Here is a 24,365-nt window from a genome sequence, read left to right as displayed (position 1 = left end):
GGAAAAGAAATCCCAAGACAATTACATATCAAAGGGTTCAAGACTATTTAGTTTGGTTACATTACCACAATTACATTTTTAGATCTTAAGTGTTCCTTTTCTAGGTTAATATACCATAATATTCACAACTAAACATGTGCACTTTCCACCAGCAATGCTTGGATAGTGAAAAGGAGCAGGAACCCTGGCTAATTTTCTCCTCACTGCAGAAGATGATTGAGGCAAATTTCTATAATATATTAAAGTCTTATGACTGCATGCATTTCCTGTGGCATGCTTTCTTATAATTATAGGAAGTTAAACTATTCATATTTGACATCATCATTTACCTTTTAGTTCTCCCCCAGACCTGGTGCCATTACTGTTCAAAATTAGTGCCACTCATGCCTATTCTTCCAGGCGATGCTGGAGGTTAAGATAAATTTTTGCTGCCTGTGCCATCCCTCCAACTCAAGTTTAAAAAAAACTTAATTTCTACAGAAGCCAGCTGGGGCTTAGATATAGTAAATCCTGAATATTACTTTAAAGTAAGGATAATAGGACTGCAGGTCATTAAGATAAACTGGTTAAAAAAAAATAGAAGATACCAAAAAAAAACTTTTGCATGCCAAGGGTGGCAAGTGTCTAGAATGTCTGCCAGGCAGTAAAGTAGAGATGCAGACTTTACAAGACACATTTTGGATGGTAGGCTGAGAGTTGAAGTACTAGACAGGTGAGCTTCAGTGGGCCACATGCCTTTTTCTGGACTCTCTTTACACAGACAAGGGAAGGCCCAAGTTTAATTCTCAGTCTGTTCTAAATTACCTGATCACAGCAGAGATGGCATTAGGGATGCCACAACGGGCTTCAGCATTTCCGGATTTTTTTTTGGGGGTGGGGGGAGAAGGGGGAAGAAAAGATACCTGCTAAGTTTCCTGCTGTTGATCAATCAATGCATCAGCATGAGTCACATCGCAATACTGGATGACAAAGAAAAGCACAGTGCTGCAATGAAGACATCGCGAGTCATTCCATAGACCCTCAAGGGGCTGCGGCTCCCTGGTTTAAAAACCATAACTTAAGCACTGACAAAAGTATAAAAACATTAGAATAGAGAGAGAATACTTACTTCTCTCATCATCTTCAAAGTCATATCTTGCATAGCTGTTCGGTTCTGCAGTACGCAGTGAACGAAGCCATGGGAAGTCAGTTATCATGAAGTAGGGAGCTCCATCTACTGTTCCTGTCAAAACAAAATCATGAGTAGAACATCTAACATAATTGAGAAAAAAAATTGCAATTTTCTCAAATGTAAATAACATTGTGAACAAACAAAATACTAAACCTCAATCTACATGTGGAATGACTAAATAATACCTTCACTGTATTTATAGTATAAATTTGAAAAATAACATGATGCACCCCGATGGGTTAGGGGCTAAAAACACTGCCTGGTGCAGCACCAGGCCATACAAACCAGAAGGTTCCGGGTGATTCTCAATCTGTGCTGAGTTAGCTGATCACAGCTGAGGTGCTATAATTGGGAAAAGTTAATTTACCCAAGGTTCCCGCTCTTGCTCACTATACAGTAACCCTTGCTGGGAAGTGTACCTGCACACATCAGGCGAGGACAACATTGGACTCAGGTGCAACGCACAACTGCATGTCCTACAACACTTACTGTCTGCACTCGCACATAGGAGAGATGCCAGAGTGTAGCACTTATGGAACCCTAACTTACAATGCCAACAAAGGAAGGGTGATCAATTGATAAATGAAGGGCTGCCAGTGCCTTCAACAGAGAGGGGCCATGTGGAGGGAGAGAGAGAGCACAAATTATATTAAATAAAAATAGCATGACTGTTAAGTCTGTGTGTTCCAGTTATATTGAAGGTCAATTACTGACACAGACTACAAGAATAACTTTTCAATAGGTCTTTACTATTCAGAGGTTAGGGCTGTACTACCCAGCAAAATACTACACAGCACTTGTGTGGTCACCACCGGTATTACCGTATACAGCAGCCAGAGAAAGTAGTACATCTCTTAAGGTGGAACAAGTTACATACACCACAATCCTCCCTTTTTAGCTTAACAGTTATATCCCCATTTAACATAACATAATAACATATATACATATACAACTTCATGTAGAAACAGTTCAAAGGATCAGTCTCTCAGGAGGCCTCCTGATTCGAGTTGGATAACGCCTTTCAGGGGTCTCTGATTCTTGTTGCTGAGGTGACTCCTCTAGTTGGTCTCTTATGTCTTGGACATCATCATCATCAGGTACATTCACTGCCGAGGTAGATGCTTCAGGTTCACTAACTTCTTCCACGGTTGTCTCTGTCGTAACCATGGGTTCGACCCTTGTTCTCGATTCTACCAGTTGGTCAGCATGACGCCGTATTACATTTTTACCAACATCTACCGTGTACATCAGGGGTCCTTGTCTGGCCCAAATTGTTCCGGATTGCCATTTCTCATTTCCATAGTCCCTGGCCAACACTGGTTGTCCTACCTCGAAACTCCGAGTGGTCTTGTTATTTATATGCTGGAACTGTTTGTTTTCAACTTCCCTCCGCACATTTGGTTTTAACAAGTCCAACCTGGACCGCAACCTCCTGTTATAAAACATCATGGCAGGACTTTGGTTTGTCACTGCATGAGCGGCGTTTCGATATGCCAGTAGAAACTTGTCCACCTTGTGTTGTAGTGGAATCTGATCTTCGCTCATGGCCTTTATTGCCTTTTTGAATGTTTGTACAAATCTCTCGGCCAACCCATTTGTAGCCGGATGATATGGGGCAGAGGTATAATGTTTCACCCCATTCTTCTTTAAGAATTTTTGGAATTCTTCCGACACGAACTGTGGTCCGTTGTCGGAACATTTTTGTTCTGGCAATCCGTTCCTTGCGAATATCGTTCTTAACACCACAATTCACAGAATCACAGAAACCCCACAGTGCAGATAGAGGCCACCTCGGCCCATCGAGCCTGCACCGACATACCCCACCCGATCCCCGCAACCCCTGCACCAACACATATCCCACCCTATCCCCGTAACCCCACGTATTTAATCCCCCTAACACTAAGGGTCAATTTATTATAGCCAATCAACCTAACCTGCACATCTTTGGACTGTGGGAGGAAACCGGAGCACCCGGAGGAAACCCACGCAAACACGGGGAGAATGTGCAAACTCCACACAGTCACCCGAGGCCAGATTCGAACCCGGGTCCCTGGCGCTGTGAGACAACAGTGCTAACCACTATGCCACCATGCAATTGTCTTTTCTGAAGTAGTGGTAGTCATCTTGATCACTTCTGGCCATTTAGAATGTGCGTCCACCGCAATTAGAAACATGGAGTCCATGAATGGACCAGCAAAGTCAATATGTACGCGTTGCCATGGGGCTGAAGGCCATTCCCATGGATGCAGCGGTGCAATCGGAGGTGCATTTTGCACTTTTTGGCACCCTGAGCAGCTTTTTGTCAGCTCCTCTATCTGTTGGTCATACCCGGCCACCACACATAAACCCTAGCAAGGCTTTTCATCTTGACTCCCCCCAGATGACCTTCATGCAGTTCCTTTAGAACTCTTTCCCTTAACTTAGGAGGAATAATCACTCTCGTTCCATACATCAATGTTCCTTGACAGACGGACAGCTGGTCTCGTCTTGCCGAAAATTCCGGTAACAGAGAATCACCATGTGCTGGCCATCCCTTCACCGTCACCTCGTAGACTCGGGACAGTGTCGGGTCGTTCCTGGTTTCTCTTTCAATACTTGCATTGGTGACTGGTAAACACTCGATGATGGCCGAGTGAAATAACTCAACAGGGTCAACCTTCGTTGTCTCCTCTTCTGCAGGTAGTGGCAGGCACGACAGCCCATCAGCATTACCATGCTGCTTTGTACCTTTGAATTCTATCTGATATTGATGTGCCCCTAGGAAAAGGGACCATCTCTGGAGTCTCTGTGCTGTCATCACCGACACACCCTTCTTAGGGTTAAAAATGGATACCAACGGCTGATGGTCTGTCAGAAGCGTAAACTTTTGGCCCTGCAGGTAATGATTAAACTTCTTTACTCCCCACACAAGGCTGAGAGCCTCCCGATCTATCTGAGCATAGTTGCGCTCAGCGGAGGTCAATGATCTGGATGCGAACGCGACTGGCCTCTCCGTGCCATTTGGCAACTTGTGTGAGAGTACTGCCCCAATACCATATGGAGAAGCATCACAAGCCAACCGAATAGGCAGTGTTGGGTTGAAGTGAGCCAACACTTCCTCTGAGGTTATCAATTCCTTGCTTTTGCGAAAGGCCTTCTTACAGTCCTCGCTCCACTCCCATGGTACTCCCTTCTGCAAAAGAGCGTTCAGCGGGTGCAGTACCGTGGATAAATTTGGCAGAAACTTATGGTAATAGTTAATCAATCCTAGGAACGACTTCAACTGAGATACATTAACCGGAGCGGGAGCCTTCACAACCGCTTCGATCTTGTCAGGAGACTTATGAAGTCCCTCCTGGTCAATGACATGGCCACAGTACGAGATCCGCTTCTGAAAGAACTCACATTTCTGCCGATTAACTCAAAGTCCATATTCTTTCAATCTGATGAGCACCAGTTCCAAATTTGCGAGGTGTTCCTCGTCACCATCTCCTGTAATCAGAATATCGTCCAGGTAACATTGTGTGCCTGGAATTCCCTGTAATACCTGCTCCATGGCCCTCTGCCAAATTGCTGGAGCCGATGCCACTCCAAAAACCAGTCTATTATACCGGTACAAGCCTCTATGCGTGTTGATCGTGAGGTACTGGCGTGACTCTTCCTCAACTTCCATCTGTAAGTACGCCTGCGCCAGGTCTATCTTGGTGAAGTGTTTCCCGCCCGACAATGAAGCGAAGATATCCTCAATCCGCGGAAGCGGATACTGCACCGTGTGAAGCACCGGATTAACAGTGATCTTGAAATCTCCACAGATGCGAACCTTCCCTGGTTCTCCCGGCTTGTTGCTCGAAGGACGTTTCATCACGGGAACAATGGGCGTAGCCCACTCACTCCAGTCTACCTTAGACAGTACTCCTGAACGTTCTAGCGCTTCCAGCTCCGCTTCCACAGCAGGTCGTATCGCATAGGGTACCGGTCTGGCTTTGAAAAATTTTGGTTGTGCATGTTCTTCAATCTTGATGTTTGCCGTAATTCCTCTCAGTGTTCCCAGTCCCTGCTGGAACACCTCTTTAGCATCGTCCAATATTCTGGACAATCGTTTAGGTTTGACATCTGTTTCCCTGGCATCTACCGTTAGTGCTTTTAAGGAATGCCAGTCCATATTCATTTTTCTAATCCACTCCCGTCCCAGTAGTGGTGGACCTCCTTCAGGTAGCACATAAGTCCATTCCTCGGCTTTCTTTGCCCTTGTGGACCACCTTTACCTCTATCTTTCCGATGGGGTATACTCTTTGCCCCGTGTATGTTTTCAATACAATCTCCGTATCCCGTAGGGGAATATGTTGGAATAACCTTTTGTAATCTTTCTTATTCATGACTGTCAATGCCGATCCAGTGTCCAATTCCATCTTCACTTGGACTCCTGCCATCTGAAGTGTGACCCAAATTGTCTGGAGGTCTGCTTCCTTACCAACGTTGTGTACTCTTAAGCTACCCAGTTCATTACTGCTGGCATCTGAATCTGACTTCTGTTCGTTCGAACTGTTCTCTGTCACCTTGTGTACCTTTCTGTACTTTCCCTGCGGTTACTTTTTGTTGCTGGTCTTCTCTCCTGACCGGCATACTTTAGCTATGTGACGAAGCCTGCCACATTTTCTGCATTCCTTATTTTTGAACCAGCACTGGTTCTGATCGTGCGTTGTCTTTCCACAACGAACATTTTACTGTACCCAAGACCATTTGATTTGTGTTGAGTTCCGGTGACCGTAGCTGCATTACCGCCGTGCCTCTCGCTGCGGCTTCGTGCGATGCTGCCATAGCGACAGCTTTATCAAGCGTCAGCTCATTCTCCTCAAGCAGTCGCTTTTGTGTCTCTTCTTTTAACAATCCACACACAAATTTATCTCTTAGCGCATCTGTTAGTCCTGTTCCAAATTGACAGTACTTTGCTAGCTTACGCAATTCAATTAAAAATTCAGCATTGCTTTCATCTTTCAGCTGCTTTCTGCTGTAAAATTTAAATCGTTCCGCTAGCATCAGCGGTGTGGGACTTAAATGATTTTTCAGGACGGTAACAATATCCGCGAAAGTCTTATCCGCCGGTTTCTCTGGTGATAGAAGGTGTTTCAATTGCCCGTATGTCTTCGCACCCATTAAGTTTAATAAGGTTAGTGCTTTCTCCCCATCTGGTATCTTATTTGCTCTACAATAAACTTCTATGCGTTCTACATACGTGGTCCAATCTTCGATGTCGCTATCAAAAGTATTAATGTTCCCATGTTTAGGCATCTTTGCATTTTTTTTTTCCAAAATGGCGGCTTCCCGCACTTGGCGGTCTTTCCCGCGCTCGTCTTCTTCACCCGCTGGCTGCAATGGCGATTGCTGTGCTGCTGCCGGTCTCGCCTCCCCAGTGGTTAACAACTCCCCCGACGCTGCTTCGACTCCACCGCGGTTCCCGTGGGCATTCGCGCTTCCCTGCCGTCGCGCCTCGCAGCCCTTCTTGCAGCCCGGTTATGTGCACCCGCTGCGTTCGAATTCACCGCGCCTTCAGCTGCCCCAGTCGCTGCGCCTTTCGGCCCGAATGCGGCCCGGCCCTTTTCACCGGCCGCGGTCGATTTCACTGCCCTCTTTCCTCCGTCTTCCCTCCCCTTCGCTACAGCCAACGCGGCCGACTTTCGCTGATTGGCTTACCCAGCACCGTGGTAGAAGGAAGATAGCTGTCTGCCGCTGATGGGGGCTTCGAGTTCAGAATTTCTCTTCTTCACTCCGGGTCCTCGATGCCTCCCGCGCGACGTGCTGTTCAGCAGGATGATGAGGGTGGATGCCTCTTCTCGACGCCCGTTCTGAGGACGAAGCTGCCGTGGATGTAAACTGCCGCAGGGTAAGATCGGACTCGTCGCCACTGTTAAGTCTGTGTGTTCCAGTTATATTTAAGGTCAATTACTGACACAGACTACAAGAATAACTTTTCAATAGGTCTTTACTATTCGGAGGTTAGGGCTGTACTACCCAGCAATTTACTACACAGCACTTATATACCGGTGTGGTCACCACCGGTATTACCATATACAGCAGCCAGAGAAAGTAGTACATCTCAAGGTGGAACAGGTTTAAGTTCTCTTAAGGTGGAACAAGTTACATACACCACAATGACCATAAACCACATGATCTCATTAACAGGTATTGTAATCATAATTCTTTGAATGAATATACACTCCACGTAACATTGCCAATCCCAAAGAGGAAGTTAAGAGTGAGGAAATAAATCAAAAATAGGCAACTTTAAAACAAAATTTAGAGGTGAAACAATAATTCCATAGAATTTTACAGCACAGAAACAGGCCATTCAGCCCAACAGGTCTACGCTAGTGTTTATGCTCCTCACAAGCCTCCTCTCACCTTACTTCATCTCACCCTATCAACATATCCTTCTATTCCTTTCTCCATATTGTACGTATCTAGCTTTCCCTCAAATGCATCTATGCTCTTCGGCTCAACTACTCCATATGGTAGCGAGTTCCACATTCTCAGAGTAAAGAAGTTTCTCATGAATTCTTTAGTATGTGTGTGTTATACATCAATCATGGTTTTGCTGAAAGGTTGAAACCCAAGGACAGATATCAGGGATCATGAGAAGAAACTACTGTGTCTAACATACTAAAGTCAGGGCAACACATTTAATGACCAACCCATAATAAGGAAAGCAAACAACTTTCCCTAAAGATTGAGAAAGAATTTAATAATGTAACCACTGAACATCTACAGAACAGGATGTCCTGGAACTACACTCGGTAGTTTAAAGGGATGAGCATCCACCCAATTTTCCCAATTGCATCTCTCATGTTAATCACCATACATGCAGCAAAAACAAAATGAATTCTTAGTAATGCCATGTGCCATTACCTGTGCTTATGAAATTACATCAGTAATTTTCAAACTTCATTGAGGACCCTCTGCAACTGTTGAGACACTATGGGCTCTCCTTGTTCTACCGTCAACAGAATGCTCAGGACACGAACAAATGATTAAACTTTGCACAGACCAGCTCCATACAAGCACTTCTAGAAAGATTTTTATGCACCCAATATGACAGAACACTTGTGCAAAATGCTGGGTTTCCTCTCATCTAGCAAGTCCACAGTCATGCCTTCCTCTGTAATTCTGCACTATATGAAACTGGGTTCTCCATCAGCAGGAGATTGAGGTATTCAGGCAGGGGGTCATGTTCTTTGGAGATATTTTTTCATAACACTGTAGTACATTGGAGAAAAGTATTAAAATACAATGAGGGACAGCAATAATAAACTAATGTAGGAGTGGACAGCAATGATTGGCAAATTGGAGACCATCAGAGCAAAAAGCACATCATGATAAAACTACCAGAGAATGTGCGCTGGGCCAAACATCATCGCACCCAGTCGCTGGACATTTGATGTTCTCCTTTGGAGATAATAACCTGCCTCTCACTACCATCCCATTGATTAAAGCTCAGAGTGGTCGTGAAGAATTAGGTAACTGGGTTTAGTGCATACATGCTATTTTTCAAAATACTAGTTGGTGCTGCTGACCTTGTAGCTCTCCAACAGTCTGCGAACCCCAGCTTGAAAACTACTACATTACAATACTTGCACCTACCTTCTAAAGTGTAAATATCCCTCCCCCATGGGTACTTCGGATACTTCTTTACATCTTCTTCAGTCCGAGTGGCTTCTGGGAAGAACTCGTACTTGATCAATTCCCTAAAAAATTTGCAACAAAGTTTAAAATCAGAAACCTTTGGTAAATATGTTCAAGTATCATTTACCCAACAAGTTCCAATTTACATGTCAAGTACTGTAAAATACAGAATACAATTCACCCCATTGTAGGTTTTCACAACATAGGAATAGGTCATTTAGCCCATGGAGCCTGTTCCATCATTCAATCAGATAGATTATGGTTGATCTGTACCTCAACTCTGTTTACCAGTTTTGAAGACTTCAATTAACTCAACATCCACAGCATTCTAGGGGTTCCAAAATTCCACTACCCTTTGGTAAAGTTTCCTGATTTCACTCCTAAATGGCCTAACTCTAATTTTAAGATCGTGCTACTTCTGGATTCATCCAGAAGAAATAGCTTCTCTATCGACCCTATTGAATCCATTTGTTATTTTAAACACCTCAACTAAATCACCCATGAACTGTTTAAACCCAAAGGAATACAAGCCAAGTTTATTCAAACTGTCCTCATAATTTAACCCTTTAAGCCACAATCTCAGTCTGGTGAATCTGCACAACCCCTCCAAGGCCAATATATCCTTTCCGAGATGTGGTGCTCAATATTAAACACGGTACTCCAGATGGCGTCTGACCAAGGCGCTGTACAACTTCCTCCCCTTTGTATTCCAGCTCCCGTGAAATAGCTTTGTGATTTGTGTACACATACCCAAATCCCTTTGCTCTTTCACAGTTCCTCATCTCTCACGATTAAGAAAATATTCTGATTTGTCTTTCCTGGAACCAAAGTGAATGATTTCACACTTCTCCACATTGAACTCCATCTGTCAGTGTTTTGCCCACTCAGTCAGTCTACATCCCTTTGCAACTTCCTGCTCCCATCTATGCAACTTACTGTGCCTCAATACTTGGTGTCATCTGCAAACTTGGAAAAATAACGCTAGTTCTGCTTCCAAGTCAGTAATATATATGGTGACAAGCCGAGGCCCCAGTGTGGATCCCCGGGGGACACCACTTGACACATCTCAACTAATAACTTTCCCTTTATCTCTACTATCTCCCACCTCCCAACCAATTACCAACCCATGTCACAAGGTTACTTCCAATTCTGTGTGCTCTATTGTTTGCTAATAATCTTGTTTGTGGAACCTGATCAAATGCCTTCTGGCGATCCATATAGAAAACACCCATTTTCACCATGTTAGTGCCCTCTTCAAAAAATTCAACTAGATTAGTCAGAATGATCTACTCATCACAAATCCATGACTCTCTTTGATCAGCTTATACTTGTCCAAGTGCTGAGTCATTATTTCCCCTGATGAGATTCCAGTAACTTCCTCACAATGGATGTTAAACTGACAGATCTGTAGTTTCTTAGTTTTTCTCTCCCTCTTTAAATAATGGAATGCAAATTTCCAATCCAAAGGCACAATTCCCAAATCTAGCAAGCTTCGGAAAATTATGACCAATGCATCTACAATATTCTCACCTATTTCTTTTAATACCAAGGTGGAAACCATCAGGTCCTAGAGATTTGACCATTTTAAAAATAAAAAACTCTAATTCAATAAGTTCCTCCCTACGACCTATTTTTGGTTCCCTTATACCACTGGTATTTTGTCCTCTTACTCTACTGTGAAAACAGATACAAAGTATTCATTTAACAAGTCTACCATTTCTTTATTATCCATTATAGTCTCACCTGCACCTATTTTTAATAAACCCACATTCCCCTCATCACTCATTTATCTTAATATATTTATAAAAAATGTTGCTGTTATCTTTGATATGCCTTGCAAGTTTTAAAAAATATTTCCTTTTTGCACTTTATTACTTTCTTTGTATCTCGTTTTTTTATAGCTCTCCCAGTCCGCTGGATTTCAATATTTCCTTGTGTTTGTGCAAGCCTTTTCTATTAGCTTGATACAGTCTCTTAGCTCATTTGTTGACCATGGTTGTTCAACAAGTGTAACTTTTGCCTTTTGGGGTATATACTGGTTTTGCATTGTACCAAATACTTCTTTGAAACGTCTCACTGTTTTTCTGTAGGTTTACCCATTGACAGTTTAGCCCAGTTTACTGTGGTCAATTTATTTCTCATCCTTTCAAAGTTTGCCACATTTATTTAAATACTTGGTTTGGCACTCTTGCTTCTCCCTCTCAAACCCAGTATCAAATTCAGTCATATTATGGTCGCTATTCGCAAAATGTTCACTTACCATCAGAATGTTAACTAATCCAGGTTCATTATTCATCACTAAACTGGGTCAGTTCTAAAATACACCGTTACAGAAAACTGTTACAAGTACATTCTAGAAGTTTGTTGCCTTTGCTACTTGATCTGTTCTGCTGCTCCCAGTCGATGCAAAAATTAAAATCTGCGATTATAATCACATTGTTTCTGCTACATGCTTCCCTGGTCTCTATTTATACATCCCCCCCACTACATCACTGCTGTCAGGAGGTCTGTAGATAACTCTCAAGAGTCTTACATTCTTTGCTATTCCTTAGCTGCACCCAGTGTTTCCACTGCCTGATTACCCTCACTGAAATCCTTTATTCTCTACTGCTGGAATTGTGCCTTTTACCAATATTGCTATTCCTCCTCCTTCCCCAATCCTTTCTAAAGATCCTACAGCCTGGAAAATGTAACCACACTCATACCCAGCTCTCTGCAATGGCTACATCATCAGATCCTTTAGGATGAATTTGTGCTTCTAACTCATGTGTTTTATTTCTAATGTATGTATATTTGTGTACTGAGCTCTTATTTGGTTAACTGCCCCCGCCCATATGTCCTGATTTTTCTCACTTTTTGACTGATCACAATTTTTGTTGCAGATGCTCTACGGGCTAGAGGCAATTAAAAAAATATATACTTCTCATTATTCTTGCTTTATTTTAACATGTATTTTATTATTACTTTCTATAACCTTTTCTGTTCTGAGTATGTTATTTTTATTACTTTTTGTACTCTGTTCTTTGCTCTTTTATTTGTGTTATTATTTCCACCCAGACCCTCCCCCACCATTACTGGCTCAAGCTCCTTTCTACAGTTATTCTTTACACTAGGGCCTTGGTCCCAGCCCAATTCAGATGCAACCTCTCCCAGTGCTACAGCTTTTTCCTGTGCCAGTGTCCCATGAAATTGAACTCCTTCCCACTCCACTTTCAATCATTTATTTTCTGGATCTGTTATCCCTATGCCAATTAGCACGCGGCTTTCGTAGCAATCCAGAGGTTAGCATCCCCAAGATTGTGCTTTTTAAATTTAGCTCCTAGCTCCGAACATTCCCTTAGCAGGACTTCCTCCATTCATTCCTATGTTGGTGGTTCTGACATGGATCGTAACAACTGGTTCTTCCTCCATGCCGGCCAGGTTCCTTTCCAGCCGCTTTGAGATATCCCTAACCCCAACACCAGGCAGCCAACACACCCTCATTCGCAACTGCAGAGGATACACTCTATCCCCGCTAATTATCGAATCCCCTGTAACTCTACAAGCCTCTCTATTCTGCTCTCCCTTCCCCCTCCCCCACGCCCCCCACCACCCCCAACTTACCCTCCAACTCAACGACTCGGAGCTGGAGTGACTTGATAGACATTTCCCAGAGGTATGATCCTCTGGGACGGTTTTACTGTCCACAGATTCCCACATTCTGCAGTACCGACATAGTGCCAGTGTTGTCATTATCTACTTTGTATATTTATTGATTGTACAGAAGTTATTTATTCATCAACTTCCAGTGCTAACAAATTCACCTTTAATACTAAATTATCAGTGGTTTCTTTTAGTTATTTGGATTGCTCAGTTTAGTTTATTTCATCTATTGTTTGTCTGTTTTTATTTAATTTTTGTTTACTTAAAGCTGCTAGTTAGGTTTTTGCCATCGCCTCTTATCTATTAATCCCTATCTAAGTTTAGTAGCTCCTTAATCAATCATGCAGTTAAGTATTAAAGTATGAATAAATAATTGAACACTTAGCATTTGTTCCTCGGTTAATTTATTTAGCACCTCCTTTCTCCTCTGCACTGATTTCCCAGCCTCACCAAATTCCCATTTTTGAAGTCTTCACTGTTACCAGCTCACTGCTGCATCAATGGCTCGAGCAGATGTACTCATGAGCATCACCTTTTATATACCTTTCAGACGCAAGCCAGTTTCAACTGGTCAATAAGCCTTCAACCACGCCGTTTCGAATTAACACCTGGCCAGTGACCTTACAGTTGACCGACAGTAAACTGCCAAATGATTTACAATTGTTTTAAATTAAAAAACCTTAAATTTCCACTGAAACACAATTTCTGTATTACTTACCCATTACCTACCCAGAGTTTCTCCCTCACCTCACCAAATTCCCGTTTAAGAAGTCCTCACTCTGTTCTCAGCTCAAGCAATGTGCAAACCAGTAATATACCAATGTTGTTTTTTAAAATTGTAAACACTATAATTTCATTCAAGTAATCTCAACTTTATATAACAGACCATACTTACTGATTAATATTTGCTATTGTGTCCATCCAACTACGAATGCGAACCTTGTTTCGCACATTTGGTGGGTTGCTAAACTCATGAATAATACAGATATGATAGGGGTATGGTCCACTAAATATCTTCCGTTCCAACTTTAAAGTATCAATCTGCAATGATAGATGAAAAGTAATTGAAATTTTATGTATTTTTAACACTTAATTTTCAATAACTTTAAAAAAGATCGATTTATAATCATCAGTATAGTCAACGTATGAAGTGGATTTAAAAAAGGAAATCTCCCTTTCTTGATATTTACACATATTTTCTACTAAGTTTATTACATCTTCGGATTTCTTGAGCACCTCCCATTAAAGGGACACTGAAAGGAAAGGGATGACACCTGATGTTGAAGCCAGGAGAAAGGGGAAAATTATTTTTTAAGCCCTCATTGTTAAAATTTACATGGCTTTCTTAATCTATAAAAATTAAAACATTTAATTTAAGCTGAAATATCTTCAATCCAACAAGAATTCAGCACTAAAAATTTAAATTTCTTGAAACACTCAGCAGCATCAAGCATATGCTACCTGATCTGCAGAATGCTTCCAGAATATTCTGTTTTTAGTTCCGATTTCCAACAGCTGCAGTATTTTGCTTTATCTTTTATTTATTTCATTGGATGTGGGTGTCCTTGGCAAGGCCAGCATTTATTGCCAATCCCTAATTGCCCTCGAGAAGGTGGTGGTGAGGAGTGCTGGAAGAAGCCTTAGCAAGTTGCTGCAGTGCATTTTGTAGATGGCACACACTGCAGCCACGTTGCACTGGTAGTGGGTGGTTTAAATGTTTAAGGTAGTGGATGGGGTGCTGATCAAGCGGGTTGCTTTGTCCTGGATAGTGTCAAGCTTCTTTAGTGTTGTTGGAGCTACACTCATCCAGGCAAGTGGAAAGTATTCCATCACACTCCTGACTTGTACCTTGTAGATGGTGGGAAGGCTTTGGGGAGTTAGGAGCAGAGTCAGTCGCCGCAGATTACCCAGTTTCTGACCTCTTGTAACCAGGGTATTTATGTGGCTGGTTTCTGGTCAACGGTGACCCCCAGGATTTTTTGCAATACAGCAGCTCTGTCTTTAAAAAGTTCAAATGCTTAAAAGATTTTATACAAAGGAATTAATTGATTCATAACCACTGCCTTGAAAAGTAAAAATGTGCAGGTCTATGGGGAAAGAGCAGGGCAGTGGAACTAATTGGTATAGCTCTTTTAAAGAGCTGGCACAGGCACAGTGGCCTCTTTCTGTGCTGTATGATTCTATGCTTGCAGCTTGTCTCAATATTGTAGCTCCAATGACAAAGCTTCTCAGCTGGAAGTGTGGCAACGAAACTAATGTAGCAAGTCCTCTTCAGTTCCCTGACTTCACCAATGTTGATATAGAGGACCCATCACGCCAGACAAGTTGCAAAGGGCATGTATGTACAGGCTCAAAATATCAGAGGGGGGGAGAGCTCTCATTCACAAACTTGCCATAGAGGGAGTGCAACGAAGGTTCACGAGATTGATTCCTAGGATGGCGGGACTGTCGTATGAGAAGAGATTGAGTAAACTAGGCCTGTATTCTCTTGAATTCAGAAGAATGAGAGGGGATCTCATTGAAGCATACAAAATTATTACAGGTCTTGATAGGGTGGGTGCTGGGAGAATGTTTCCCTTGGCTGGGGAGTCTAGAGCCAGGGGCCACAGCCTCAGGATAAAGGGCAGGCCATTCAGGACTGAGATGAGAAGACATTTCTTGAGGGTGGTGAATCTTTGGAATTCTCTACCCCAGAGGGCTGTGGAGGCTCAGTCATTGGGTATATTCAAAACAGAAGTCGATAAATTTCTGACTAGTAAGGGCGTCAAGGGATATGGCGATAGGGCCAGTGAATGGAGTTAAGGCAGAAGATCAGCCATGATCTCATTGAATGGCGGAGCAGGCTCGAAGGGCCGAACGGCCTACTCCTGCTCCTATTTCTTATGTTATGTTCTTAAATCTGTTTGAAACATTACCAGAAACAATGGTTTGCAATCTGTCCATATCGCCAAACAAAATCAAACACAATATACTCCAACATGAAAATCAGTGACACATTACCTTAGAGTGGGATAGACACAAGTTAATGCCACTATAAAATTAACTATTGATGTATTGAAATAGCATGGAAATTAAAGACAACTAGACTTTACACTGAAAGTTAACTGCATTTCAAAAGTAATTATGTTTATTCACCTGCTGCATTGGCCGGAGATAAATGATACGGTTCCTTTCGGGAGGCATTCGTAAAATCTGGTCAAGAACTTGTTCAATGTTGAGCTTCCGACACTGCACATAGTCAAATCGGTTCACAATTGGTGCATTCTCCACCTTTAGGTGTTTTAGTACCCTGCATCGAGTAGCTTAAAAAAACATACTAGCATTTACTTATCGAATCACGGCTGTCTAAAAGATATATGAAATAGATTGAAATAAATGAATTATTCAGACCAGCTTAATTCAGTGCACATTGCATTTTCAGTTCAGAGAACTTACCTGCAATGGAATGGGGCACTATTGATGTAACATTATTGCAAGAAACTTTGAGAGCAAGATACTTTTTCACTAGCAAAACAAAGTATACAGCTTGTTCACAAATCCAACTTTAGCAACAGCTATTTTTGAAACGTGTATTCTTTTAGCCATTTCAATCTACATTAACTTACATTTATACAGCACCTTTAAAAAAGACAAATATCCCCAAGGTGCTTCACTGAGGCCCAATGAGACAATAATGGGCACCAAGCTAAAGGAAGAGATATTAAGATATTAAGTGAGAGGTGGGTTTAATGATAGTCTTAAAGGAGAAAGGGAGTTGGAGAGACAGAGGGATCTAGGGAGGTAATACCCGAGTATGGGGCTACTTGGCCGAAGCCACAGCCACAGATTGTGGGCTGAAAATACACAAGAAGCCAGAATCGGGGAACGAAGAATTCAGGTGCCAGGTTGGCACCACTCCACACCAACACCATAAAGCATGCCTACAATGACCAAGCCATTCCTTTCACACTCATCTCCATTGCAGGGGGTATTGTTATGTCTTGCCATTCGCTGCAACTCACTAAGCCACTTCCAAAGGTGCACACAAATCTGTCAAGACCGGAAAGTGTTGAAAATAAAGATTTCAATGTTTGACAGCACATTAATAAACTTTACATAAACATTGGAAAGTACTCCCCAGTGGCTACCCTTGTGTGTTGTTAGTTGGTATGGTTGCACTAGGATGAAGGCGAGTGTGAGGGGTGGCTAGTGAGATGGGGAAGTGATAACTTAGATAGAGAGGGATGGGTGGAGGTGCAAGGTAAGTTGGTGTGAGTAAGGATGTGCAGGAGTAGGGTAGTGAAGGTAGAGTGATGGGGATGTGATGAGAGGCACAGCAGGATGAGGTTGAGTGTGGCTTTGTACTAACGTTTTGTTTACTGAGATCATGGAAAGCTTTGCGCCATTGCACCCAGGTCCTCCTGACCACTTCCCTGCTTGTGCCCTCCTCTGCAATGTGCAATCAGGCTGTTTAGGTCTCCTGGGGAGGTCTCTTCCGCCCATGGGAAGGGAAGAGGACCACCCTGAGTGCTGTGACTCCCTCAATAAGCATATGGAGGGAGTCATGGGAGAACCTGGGTGCTGTCCTGTGCCTTTGTGCAGTCAGTCAGTGTTTGCAGCACCTCAATGCTGTAGAACACTGACAGCACAAATGTCCCTTTAAGGAAACCGGCTGATGATGTGTCATGAATGAAGTCACCAGGCCCACTTCCTCTAATTGGCCCAGGAAACATACTGGGCGGGCTTAACAAGCCCCATCAACGGAAAGTCATTTCACAGCGCAGGATGGAGCCAGCAGTGGGGCCGTAACCCATCACCAAAATCACCTGCCATGGCAAGTAAAATTGCAACCTACATTTCAAAATAATTCATTGGCTGTAAAGCAAAGTCATGAAAGGTGCTAGATAATGTCAAGTTAGCCCCTTACTATTTCTTTTCTTCCAACGCATTATTGAAAAACACTAGCTTTCTGAGCAAGCACTTAGTGTTTTAGACCTCCACTGGCACTACTTGCACAGTGCAAGTTTACAATTCCTGTGGCTGTAAAAACTGCACTACTACAAGTTACGAGTTCTCTTTTCATATATGCAAAGATTGAGTTGCAATGTATTTTGAGGCAAATTCAGCAAATTGCTGGAAATAGCTGACTTGAGCTCCTTATGTGCAAGCACTACCCTTTGGAGCCAAAATCACTAACTGGTATACAGTGTTACCCCATCTGCCTTACCGATAATAAACACCTGATGTGTGAAATGGGCACATGATGCAAGTTGTAATGTACCATTAGGAAGCAAATAAGCTGTTTTGCCTGTTCTGACTTAAGTGCCACTTGCTGACCCTAGTGTTTCCTCTTTGGCTTGGATTGTAATAGTCACAGATGTAGGCTGGGGACAGAGAGAACCATGTCTTCCCAATATCTGTTTCTCCTTTACCGTTGGCTTGTGCTAACACTGCCAGTTTGTGTTAACTTCCATTTCTTAATCCTGCTTTATCAAGTCATTATACACAAGTTCCTTCCTCAACACCAGAGCAGGCATTCAGACACTAGGTAACAATGTCCATGTTTTAGAAGGAGCTCTGACTTTTGACCTCTGGTTACGAGTCCTGAAAAATGTCTCTCTCCGGATGTTAAAAGTCCAATCTGCTCACTGTCGAGGTGACCCTCCCTTCTGTTATAAAGTACACTTGTCTTGGAGCCAAAGGCTTCTACAACCATTTTCAAGCTGAGTCATAATCTGTAGCTCCCACTGTCAAAACCATTCCTGCATACCTAACCCAAGGAAGTTTAAATCAATTTCTGCACCATTTAAATATCTGACAGGTCAAGCTAATAAACGTAAGCATCGGCACAATGTGACCCAGGGAATAGAATATCGAAAGGGCACCATCACACACAACTGCAAAATGCAGTGCACATTAACATTTCAAGAGATAAGATCAAATCCTTAGTGAATGGTACAGGTATTTGCTTTACTGTACCAAAAAAACCTCATTTATATACTGTTGCACCATTCACCACCTCAGGACATCCCAAAGCGCTATCAATCAAGCACGTTTGAAGTGCAGTCACTTATGTACGCAAATACAGCAGACAATTTACACACAGAAATGGCCCACGATCATCAATGAGATAAATAACCAGATAATCTGTTTGTGTGGTGCTGGTTGAGGGGTAAATGTTGGCTAGGACACCAGGAAACTCCCCTGCTCTTTGAATAGTGCAATGAGATCGTTTACTTTCACCTGAGGGGGCAGACAGGACCTTGGTTTAACATCTCAGCCAAAAGACAGTGCAGCACTCTCAGTACTATACTGAAGTGTCAGCCTAGATTATGTGCTCAAGTCTCTAGAAGGGGACTTGACCAGACAGGTGACTCCATACATCGAGTTCTTGCAGCACAATATGTCAATGCACTTTCCCTGTCTAGTACATAATAGTTACATTTTTTACATTAAATTTAAATTTTCAAGATGAGAAGTGCAGTAGCACAACAAATTAGAACACCAACAATATTGTCTCATGGCTGTGGGTCTTATATGCTGCCTTAGTTCCCAAATTTGGTTGTGCTGTTGAGGACTACAGAGCAGAGACCAGGATCCTCCCCACGAGATTTTTTATCAAATCATTCTTGGGATGTGGACGTCGCTGGCGAGGCCAGATTGCCCATCAGTGTCTTTCCTCGAGAAGGTGCTGGTGGGTATTCTTGAACAGCTGCAATTCATGTGGTGCCATAAATATAAAATAGTCACTAATAAATCCAATAAGGAATTCAGGAGAAACTTCTTTACTCAGTGGTTAGAATGTGGAACTTGTCACATGGTACTCGAGGTGAATAGCATAGGTGCATTTAAGGAGAAGCTAGATAAGTACGAGGGAGAAAGGAATAGAAATATATGTTGATAGGGTGAGAGGAGGCTCGTGTGGAGCATAAACATTGGAATAGGTGTTTATAGGTTGAATGGCCTGTTTTTGTACTGTACATACTATAACACTATGAATGGTACCCCCACAATGCTGTTAGGTAGGAATTACCATCATATTGACCCAGTGATGATGATTTTACAGCCTTTATTTAATACTGTGCTCCACTTGTATGATGTTACCAGCCATTCTGAAGTTGCTTGCCAGTTTTTCTAAGTTATGTACATTGGCATGTATGTCAACTATGCCCTCAGTTGCTTTCTCATTTCTTGTTGGTGAACAATACCCTCATCAAGATGTTGGACTATATTAACCACTTTATATGTGCATGATATACAAACACTTTCCCAATGTGCTGATGTGGTGCACTTGCCAAAAATAATTCAAGTACTTACCATGGATGAACATCATTTTGGGACAATCTCTGAGTACCAAATCTGTAATTCCACAATTTGTAAGTGTAATCCCAACCAAATTTTTGGATTTCAGATTAAGAACCTGTAATACATAGTGCATGTTAATTATGTAGGAAGGCAGTAACAGAACAGAAATGTTGGTTTTTTTAAAATTTAAAAATGTAATTAAAAAAAAAAAGCAATTTAACATAGACTCTGGGAGGCTATGTGTACCATAGACTACAAAATAAAAAGATCAGTTTGGACAACATATAGCTTGTCCAACAGTTCAAGGAGTAGCTGAGCTATACAGCATAGGAAGATTCCAGGTCTGTGCTGAATCAGCTAATCTCATCCAAAGTGGCAGCATGAATGCTAAAATTGCTTTCATTGCCCCGGGTACAAGGAGAGAAAAGGGGAAAAAATTGGCTCTCATTCCTGATCATTATCCAGCATCTCCTTTTGGAAGTGTGCATGGAGACCGGTGAGGACTGTGATGCCCCATGTGATCACATAGCCTGCTGACACTCCGTTAAGGCTCACACATGAGAAATGGCCATGAAGCCAAGTTGCCAGAGGACACCCATAGAAACCCAGCAAGGAGATAATGCATGCAGATGAGCTGTGAAGAGGAAGAAAACAGGCATTAAAAAAAGTGAGCTCCTTTTGTAACTGCAGTTAAAAATGTTATGCCAATGAAAATTAATTTATTGAACTGAGCGTTTAATTTGGAAGAACTTGCAGTGAATGATTCCTCATATTTTAATCATTCCCACCACATTAATAGCAATGTTCAAAGAAAAATGTTGCTCTATTAATCTCATATTTCACCTGGACATGGTCATCCTCAATGACAGGATCACTAGTGCTTGTGGATTTATCTGCTGTCCGTTTCCGTTTGACAGATTGCCTGGGCTTGGGTTTAGAAATGTCTGGAAAAAAAATTAGTTCACAGGAGTAAGCAGGAATTGAAAACTGTTAAAACCAATCAAAAACATGTCGACAGGAATAATTTTAATGACACTGCATTTGGGAGAAACATCAAAAACAGGATCAGGGCTTGTGCTGTACAAATCAATATATCACTTCATCTGCATCCGGGTCAATCCAAATTTAAAATCATCACAAGAAGTGCTTTGAGATTAAGTCTCTATCAGGCCTTCTCCCTACAACCAAACAGGGAAGCATTCCTCCAACAAAACCCCAGGTTCCAATTCTTTGTACCATGCATCCACTTCTCTGCACAGATGAGTACACAAACTACAGGCAGCTGAGAAAGTGGGCTGTTCATCCATAGAACTAGTCAGAAGTACTGTTAATGATGCTACAAAATTGGCAATGAAGAAGCACCATTAGACATGGGTAGAATATTTTTCATCTCTTCTACCAAAGATGAAGCTGCTGTCTGAACATGAAGTAGCTTGACTGAAAATGGGTAAAACTCAACATAACCAAGACTGGCAATTTGAAGTGACAACCAGTCTAGGTTTGAACCTGCATAAATGGTGCTGTACAAATCAACCTACCACTTCATCTGCATAAATCTTATACTTCATGGGAATTTCTTTAAAGGCGGCAATTCCAGGTGTATGTCTATGAGTGACAAGAACTTCTCTCAACGCTCCAGTTATCTTTCAAGAAAAACACAAGACAGCACAGAACAAAACAGCCATCAAGATTTCCCTTGAAGATTCTGTTACGATAATGTGGAAAGACTTAATCATCAGAACTCTCTTTGGACTAATAAAAGATATAAAAAGCTTCAGAGATAAGACTGTACCTGGGAACATTTTTAAAAAATACTTTCATAGGAAACATTGGATAGGAAGAAACCACCTAACACTGCAGTTAGCATGTTCACTATTTTTACACCAATCACACATCATTTTTGTATACCAATGAAGCTTTTAAACTTCAAATGGCATTATTAGTGTTGAGCAATGGAGCACTTTTTACCATCATCAAATACTTCCAGGTTTGCACAAGTTGAAAAAAAATTAAAATCCTTCTTCACCCAAACTTTCCCAGCTATGCCAGTACAATGCACATATTCCTCACGTCAGCGGTTTGTGTATTCTTGAACATTCCTGCCAATGGGAAGTTTTATGCTGTGGATCTACTAGGAGCTGGATTAAGGGTGCATTTATACTGCAATTAGATGTGTCGTTACAGTCAGGAAGAACCATGTTTATGTTATATGGATCCTAGTTGGAACCTAACTGCTTTATTTTGGAGGGAACTCTGTATACAATCCCGAATACAACATGTGCAGAGCTCTCTCCCAATAGTTAGAAATTTACATTTTGAGATACCTGGGGAGGGGCGAATCTCTGTTCTCTAACCACTTAAATTCAAGTCAGACAGGTTCAAAAAATTACCGAGGGGATCCAACAGACAGTAGACTTGCAGTGTAATGCACCCTATGCCGCCCACTCAATTTTTAACTGCTATCCTGGGGGGGGGGGGGGGAGGGAAGAAGAGAAAGAGAAGCCCAAACTTAACATGATTTAGTATTCTTAAAAGCATATGCTAGTTAAACATTTAATTTTCAAATTATACTAACCCTTTTGCCTAATGCAAAAGGATTTTGGATGCATATGGACGTAACACTGCATAAATGTAACGTAGGAATTTGATGGGCGATCTGAGTGTAGACCACTGTAAATGTAACAGGAATAAGACTACCAGCAAGACGTAGAATCATTGGCAGTGTAAAAGGTTTTTGAATTGTTTTAATGCAGCAGAGCGCAGACACTCCTAATCACAACCCATTAAAATTTAACCTGCATTCAGAAGCCAGCGAGTGGAGCTCTGCACACATGTAGTATAACTACTTCCCAACATCTTACCCAAGAGCAGTGAAGAATCAATTTATAAATGTGATTTGGCTGTTTATTTATAGAAGCCCAAACTTAAACACACCATAAACCAAGGCTTATTTGAAACATTCATTAACTGGTTAGCCAATTTGCTTTGCCAAGTTCATATCTGACTATCTTTGATTCAAAGCTTACCAGAAGATTCATCGATCTAGCTACAGTTTCCAGGACAGCCAACATGGGTGAAATTAAAAACACGAAATATTGGAAATCTGAAATAAAAAACTAAAAATAATGCACAGAAAGCCAGCTTCTGAAACAGAAAGGTTAGTGTTTTAGATATGACTCTTCACTTCACCCAAACACTAACCTTGCTTTCTTTTTCAGATGTTGATCAACTCGCTCTACATTTCCAACATTCTGTTTTCATTTTAGTTCATGTAGGTTTTTAGTGTGATACCAGAGATAACCTTTGTTCGCATGTGACATTCTTTTGATACATCTATGCAAAATAATGGAATGCATCTTTATCCTCCCTGACAAGAGGCTGAGAAGCCCATCTCCTGTATGGCAATGAAGTGGGAGCCAAAAATACAGCTGGGGTAGGACACCATCGTTTGGGCCAGCACAAGTGCCTGCCCCACATCACGTCCACTGGCGTAAATGCCCAGCAGAAAGCTCAAAGCTAAAAGTCAAAGAAGTCAAACTAAATTTAACTGAAGAAATAACTTCATACTTGGGAGCTGTTGACTTATGGAATGGATTCCCACCGTCGGAAGTAAATGACTTAGTTGACTTATCGAGGTATCCGCTTTAGTCGGAAAAATGTACAGCACCAGCCCCTAATAAGTGGATGACAGACAGGGCTGAATGGTCTTATCTCTTTGAGGCTGTTACTTCTTTCAACCTCCCCCCCCCCCCCTCCCTTAGCTATATACTTCTAAATCAGTGACAAATGAATTCTGAATTCACAAGCATCAATGTCCATGCTACTCTTCACCCACCCCACAAGGTGTTGTAAGATACCTTTGTTGTGTATACATACTGTATATACTTAGGATTGGGATTTGGTTTAATCGATGATTTTTGGTTTCCTTTTACCAAATGAAATGGTTAAGTGGTTCATTCCAAAGCATTTGATATGTCGGGGTACAATTTAGATAACACTCTGCTTTAATTGTTTGCTGAAAGTGCAGAATGTAGGATTTGTGTCTCTTAACTTGTTTTCATGGCCACATTGGGAAACAGTTAGCCAAGGTAGTTTTGAGATAAGAAATGGAACAATGGAAGACAGGATAAAAACAAGTTGGCATGTTGCTTTGTAGGAAATACATCCTTTCTGGGGGTCTTGTGCACAATAACACTCGTCACGCCACAATCAATTAGCAATGACAGTATTCCATGAGAAACACACTATAAAGATCTCAAGCTTTTAAGAAGTTGTAGAGAAAAATCAGGATTGGAAAGGAACAAAGGTTACATCTTTACCAGGGGAAAGCAAACATTGTTTATTTCTCTGTATGTCTACTGCTTAGTGTGTGTGTGTGTATCTGGACTTTGTCGAACACAACAGATTTTTGTTGCATACATATTTGGTGTCAAAAATCAAACTTGTTGCTGTATGCATGAGCCAGCCACAGAAGACTGATCCAATTTTCCCTCATCAAAACAGCATGGCTGCAAGTGAGGACTCAGTGGAGCAAAGAATGAGTTTCCTTTCACTCAATGGTACTGTTTGATGCAGCTCTTCTGTACTATCAAGTTTTGGTCTTGCTTTCTCT

The 24,365-nt window shown here is 41.9% G+C and overlaps 1 protein-coding gene across 4 annotated transcripts in view; it reads right to left on the bottom strand.

Annotated features, from left to right (window-relative positions):
- Positions 1–24,365, bottom strand: part of fbxo38 (F-box protein 38) — an 85,549-nt gene that overhangs the window by 2,095 nt on the left and 59,089 nt on the right. For 3 of the 4 annotated variants that reach the window (XM_085995297.1, XM_085995296.1, XM_085995299.1), the window contains 6 exons: positions 20,597–20,697; positions 19,766–19,868; positions 15,605–15,771; positions 13,365–13,510; positions 8,786–8,889; positions 1,109–1,222 (listed from right to left, as the gene is read on the bottom strand). In XM_085995297.1, coding sequence (XP_085851423.1) covers positions 1,109–1,222; positions 8,786–8,889; positions 13,365–13,510; positions 15,605–15,771; positions 19,766–19,868; positions 20,597–20,697 — 735 coding nt within the window. The remainder of the gene's footprint in view (positions 1–1,108; positions 1,223–8,785; positions 8,890–13,364; positions 13,511–15,604; positions 15,772–19,765; positions 19,869–20,596; positions 20,698–24,365) is intronic. The other variant, XM_085995298.1, reaches the window with a different exon arrangement.

The sequence above is a fragment of the Somniosus microcephalus genome, chromosome 8 (assembly GCF_052327205.1).
Source record: "Somniosus microcephalus isolate GS21.2 chromosome 8, FLI_Smic_1.0, whole genome shotgun sequence".
NCBI lineage: Eukaryota > Metazoa > Chordata > Chondrichthyes > Squaliformes > Somniosidae > Somniosus > Somniosus microcephalus.
The sequence above is the reverse complement of the archived record's forward strand: the minus strand, read 5'-3'. Positions and strand labels throughout refer to the sequence as shown.